We start from the raw sequence: 5,372 nt of genomic DNA, 5'->3' as shown, positions 1-5,372 counted from the left end.
GGCTCTGTGGCTCAAGTGGTAGAGCGCTTGCCTTGAGCTGAAGAGCTGAGGGACAGCGCCCAGGTCCAGAGTTCAAGCCCCTTGACCGACAAAAAAAAAAAAAAGTATCTTTTTTGGGGCTGGGAAGGTGGCTCAGTGGTAGAGTGCCTGCCCTGAATGCATGAGGCCCTGGATACGACTCCTCACACCACATAAGAAAAAGCCAAAAGCGGCACTATGGCTAAAGTAGTAGAATGATAACCTTAAGCTGAAGAGCTCAGGGACAAAGCCCAGGCCCAGGCCCAGGCCCAGGCCCAGAGTGCGGGCCCCACAACCAAAAAAAAAAAAAGAATGTCTTTTCACTGGGCACTGGTGGCTTATGTCTGTCATCCTAGCTATTCAGGAGACTGAGATCTGAGGATATCAGTTCAAAGCCAGCCTTGGCAGGAAAGTCCATGAGACTATCTCCAATAAACCACCAGAAAACTGGAAGTGGTGTTGTGGCTCAAGAGGCAGAGTGCTAGCCTTGAGCTGAAGAGCTGAGGGACAGTGCCTAGACCCTAAGTTCAAGCCCTATTACAGAGAAGGAAAGAAAGAAGGAAGGAAGGAAAGAAAGAAAGAGAGAGAGAGAAAGAGAGAAAGAAAGAAGAGAGAGAAAAAGAAAGAAGAGAGGGAGGGAGGGAGGAAGGGAGGAAGGAAGGAAGAAGAAAGGAAGGAAGGAAGGAGAGAAAGAAAAGGTAGAAAGAGAAAGAAAGAGAAAGCGAGAAAGAAAAGCAAGCAAGCAAGCAAGCAAGGACAGATTGCCTAAAAGAATGACAAGTATAAGAAAACCTCTATCTAACAGTATCTAATATTGTTAAAAATTTAGGCAGGGGCTATTCACTCTTGGTAAGGGTGAAATTTGCGTAATATTTTTGTGAAGTATTTGGTAAGATCTATTTCAATTTAAAATGTCAAAATCCTTTAATACAAAAATTCCAATTTCAAGAATTTTTCGGCATTCATTCAATTGTACAAAGCAGTGTGTTTAAGAAGGTGTGAAACAAAACAGTGACAACACCGAAATACTGAAAATAGTCCGTTTAGCCTCAAGGGCTCATGTCCTATAAATTACAACAGACACAAATTAGGTTACTACTGCAACAGGTTACTACTGTGACACTATAAAGAATAACTGACTTCAGTACAAACCATGACATGATTTCCAACTAGCAGTGGAGTTCTTCAGACCCTGTGTGATATGTCAATGCCAGTGAGCCTGACAGCTAATGTGTTTTAAAATGCTGTATAAATACTGATTTTAAAGAAATCTCCTTGAGCTGGGTGCACAGGGCTCACACCTATAATCCTAGCTATTCAGGAGGCTGAGATCTGAGGATCATGTTTCAGAGCCAGCCTAAGCAGGAAAGTCTGTGAGACTCTTATCTCCAAACAGTCACCAGATAACCAGAAGTGGTGCTAAGGCTCAAGTGGTAGAGCACTAGCCTGGAACAATAGAAGCTCAGAGACAGAATCCACATCCAGAGTTCAAGCCCTAGGACCAGCCCCAAAAAAATAAAATTAAAGAAAGAAAGAAAGAAATCTCCTTCAGGTATCCAAGATTATTCAAGAACCTGAAAGCACGGCTGGGAAGGTGGCTCAGTGGTACAGTGCTTGCCTTGCATGCATGAGGCCCTGGGTTCGATTCCTCAGCACCGCATAAACAGAAAAAGCTGGAAGTGGCACTGTGGCTCCAAGTGGAAGAGTGCTAGCCTTGAGCTGAAGAGCTGAGGGACAGCGCCCAGGCCCAGAGCTCAGGCCCCATGACTGGCAAAAAAAAAACAAAGAACCTGAGAGTAAAAAGTTTGAAAACTACTGGATTATGCTAGTTACGTCTCCTTTTATGTATGATTTAAGTTCTCCAAATAGAACGATTCCTTAAACTGGACAGTGTGGAGTAGAGTGATGACTTAAGAGTGTAGAAATGTCCATATACCCAGGAGGCATAAACCCTTTTCAATCATACTCTAAAATGATCAGTGCCACCCACTCACCCCAGACTCTTCTTCCAGTAACAGGTAACATTAAAATTTACGTTTGCATTCCCCACTACTTCCATTTCAAAAGATAAACTCAATTACAATGTGGGACTACTTCTCTCGTACTTAAGTAAAAAAGAAAGTCATGGGGCTTTGTACCAGTCACCCATGTTCTCAATCCACCTGAAGGAGAAACTGTGTTCTATTCTTACCTCTCCCTTCTTCTTGAGAATAATCAAATTCAAAGAACAGTCCTAACAGTCTGGAATTGGCTAAATTGCACTGAAAAAGGTCCGCCGTGGCTATCATTTGTAAGCCTTGGGCTGCAGAGTCTCTGCAGGGTTTTTTACTTTACTGGCAAATCAGCCTGTGTTTCTTTCTCCTCACTCTTCTCCTATGTCAGGTTCCATTTTCTTCAGTTTCTCCTATCTGTCTTGGCATTTGTCTTTCCTTAGTGGATGTAAATCCCAGCCCAGGCTATTCCCCAGAGTATAGCTCCAGGCCTTGCAGGGTTGTACAATCACCCAGAGGCTTCTTAAAGCTCAGAGTTCCAGGCTGCTGCACCCCAAGATTCTTTTTTTTTGTGAACATACTGTGCAGAGGGGTTACAATTACATGGGTAGGATAATGCGTACATTTCTTATCAAGCATTGCAGCCTCCTCCAATGTTTACAGCACCCCGAGATTCTTAGTAGGTCTGCCTTCCCAACAAGCTCCCAGGGGACTCTAAACTTCTAGCCTAAGGGTACTTTGAGAACCACTGCTGTGGTCTTTCTAATGAGACCCCAGGACCCACATGTCCATGGCTCTGCCCAACCTTTCTCCTGTGTTAAAGGCAGATAACTAACCATCTTGGGTAAAATGGACAGGAACAATAAACAATATTCTCAGGTAGATGAAAAAAAAAAAAAGACACACACCAGAAAGTACTCTATCAGATGCATACAGTGAAGTACAAAGCGTTCATTACCAGACCTACAAACTTAATGCATTAAAAGGCTTATTTTTGGCAGAAGTTGCCTCTTTCAAGTTCCCTATTTTTACACATGCTCTTTGGGTTAAAAATTGAAGGTCAGTGGTACCTGCCTATAATCCTAGCATTTGGAAGTCTGAGGCAGGAAACTACAAGTTTGAGGCCAGGCTGTGTCACACAGTTTCCAGTCGCCAAGAGCAACAACAAAGCACTATCATTTCAAAGCTATGGGCAGAAATCTGTATCATGAACAGAGGAGCTCTTCCACATATGCATGTCATGTACAAAGACCACCACGAGGGACAACAGAGCATGGTACTTAGAGAATAATGCCTCTAAGGGGCTGGGAATGTGGCTCAGTGGTAGAGTGCTGGCCTAGCATGCATGAAGCCCTGGGGTCAAGTCCTCAGTAACATACACAACAAAACAAACAAACAAAAAGCCGGTTCAATCACTTCAGTTACATACCTTAGTCATGCCTCCTGCTTGCGCTGTGTTCAGTCCCGTGTGGCCGGCCATTTGCGGGGAAACCTGTGTTAAGGTTTCAGCCAACACACTGCTAGTGGCTCCCTGCATAGTAGGAGCAGGGTAAGGCATTCCAGCTCCCCTTCCTCTGCCAGCAGCCCCAAGAGATCCATTCATGACTTGGGCCTGGCCTTGTTGGGCCTGATTCATTAAGCTATGGCCAGAGTTACTATTGAGAAGGCCCGGGTGGGTCTGGTTAAAGTTAGCATTCATACAGATCCCAGGTCCAGTCTGCGACGTAGCAGGGCTACTAGTCACCAGCCCTACTTGCTTTTGTGCTTGCGGATTCAGTGCCTGGGAAGCAGGGGTGGTGGGCCCCGAGGTGCTGGCTGCCTGTTTGGGCAAGTTAGGGGTCGATGAATCACCCTGGTTCAGAGGGCTCTTGCCCATGGCACCCAAGCTGGCCATGTTTGTACTATTCGGCTGCCCTTGAGCCTGGCCACCAAGGCCCTGATGCACAGGGCTGCTGGCGCTCACATTTCCTATTCCTGGGTTGATACTAGAGCCGCTGCCACCGCGAAGAAGCTCCGACAGTTGTTTATGTTTGGAAGCAGCATCTGGAACCAGGTTCCCACTGTTTAAAAGGCTTAACTCTCCTCCATTGGGGATCAGCTCATCAGGAAGATCATTTTCCAAGTCAAACAATGATCCAAAATCTAGAAATTAAAACAGAAATGGAAATGAGAAACTACACAATCATAATAGCTCTCCAACTGTGATATATTACTACGATCTTAACCTAATGGGACATTTAACACAAAATACTAGCAGATCTTTTTTGTTTTGTTTTGGCCAGTCATGGGGCCTGAACTCTGGGCCTGGGCACTGTCCCTCACCTCTTCAGCTCAAGGCTAGTGCTCTACCACTCGAGCCACAGCGCCACTTCTGGCTTTTTCTGCTTATGTGGTGCTGAAGAATCGAACCCAGGGCCTCATGCATGCCAAGGCAAGCGCTCTACCACTGAGCCACCTTCCCAGCCCAATACTAGCATATCTTAAGAGCAATGTCAAAATGTTTCAAAACTTTAATAAAAATATTTTTAAGCTCAAAAAAATGGAAATAGTTAAACAAAGATGAGAAGGGGGTCAGCCCTACTATATTTTATCATTTCCTAAAATAATAAATGTGGTGTAAGGAAAAGCTCAGGTATACAAATAGGTCTGGGGAAGGTAAAAAACTCATTAAATTAAATGCTAAGACACTTTTTAAGAATGGTTGTGGGGGCTAGGAAGGTGGCTCAGTGGTAGAGCGCATGCCTTGCATACATGCGGCCTTGGGTTTGATTCCTCAGCACCACATAAGCAGAAAAAGCTGGAAGAGGCGCTGTGGTTCAAATGGTAGAGCGCTAGCCTTGAGCTGAAGAGCTCAGGGACAAAGCCAAGGCCCAGGCCCAGAGTTCAGGTTCCACCACCGACAGAAAACAACAACAACAAAAAAGAATGGATGTGTGGGGCTGGGAAGGTGGCTCAGTGGTAGAGTGCTTGCCTAGCATGCATGAAGCCCTGGGTTCGATTCCTCAGTACCACATACACAGAAAAACCCAGTAGTGGAGTTGTGGCTCAAGTGGCAGAGCCTTGAGCAAAAGAAGCTCAGAGACAGTGTCCAGGCCCTGAGTTCAAGCCCTAGGATGGGCACAAAAAAATATGTGTGTAGCCGGGCATCAGTGGCTCACGCCTGTAATCCTAGGTATTCAGGAGGCCAAGATCTGAGGATCCTGCTTCCAAGCCAGCCCGGGAAGGAAACCATCAGCAAATCAGAAGTGATGCTTTGGCTCAAGTGATAAGATACCTAGTCTTGAGCTGAAGATCTGAGGGACAGCGCCCAGGCCCAGAGTTCAAGTCCCATCACACACACACACACACACACACACACACACA

General features: G+C 45.6%; 1 protein-coding gene across 1 annotated transcript in view; it reads right to left on the bottom strand.

Annotated features, from left to right (window-relative positions):
* Positions 1 to 5,372, bottom strand: part of Crebbp (CREB binding protein) — a 115,382-nt gene that overhangs the window by 92,506 nt on the left and 17,504 nt on the right. The window contains exon 2 of the mRNA XM_013011223.1: positions 3,439 to 4,151. Within this exon, the coding sequence (XP_012866677.1) occupies positions 3,439 to 4,151 (713 nt within the window). The remainder of the gene's footprint in view (positions 1 to 3,438; positions 4,152 to 5,372) is intronic.

The sequence above is a fragment of the Dipodomys ordii genome, unplaced genomic scaffold (genome assembly GCF_000151885.1).
Source record: "Dipodomys ordii isolate 6190 unplaced genomic scaffold, Dord_2.0 Scaffold14, whole genome shotgun sequence".
Classification (NCBI taxonomy): Eukaryota; Metazoa; Chordata; class Mammalia; order Rodentia; family Heteromyidae; genus Dipodomys; species Dipodomys ordii.
This window is presented reverse-complemented; position numbering and strand designations above follow the sequence as displayed.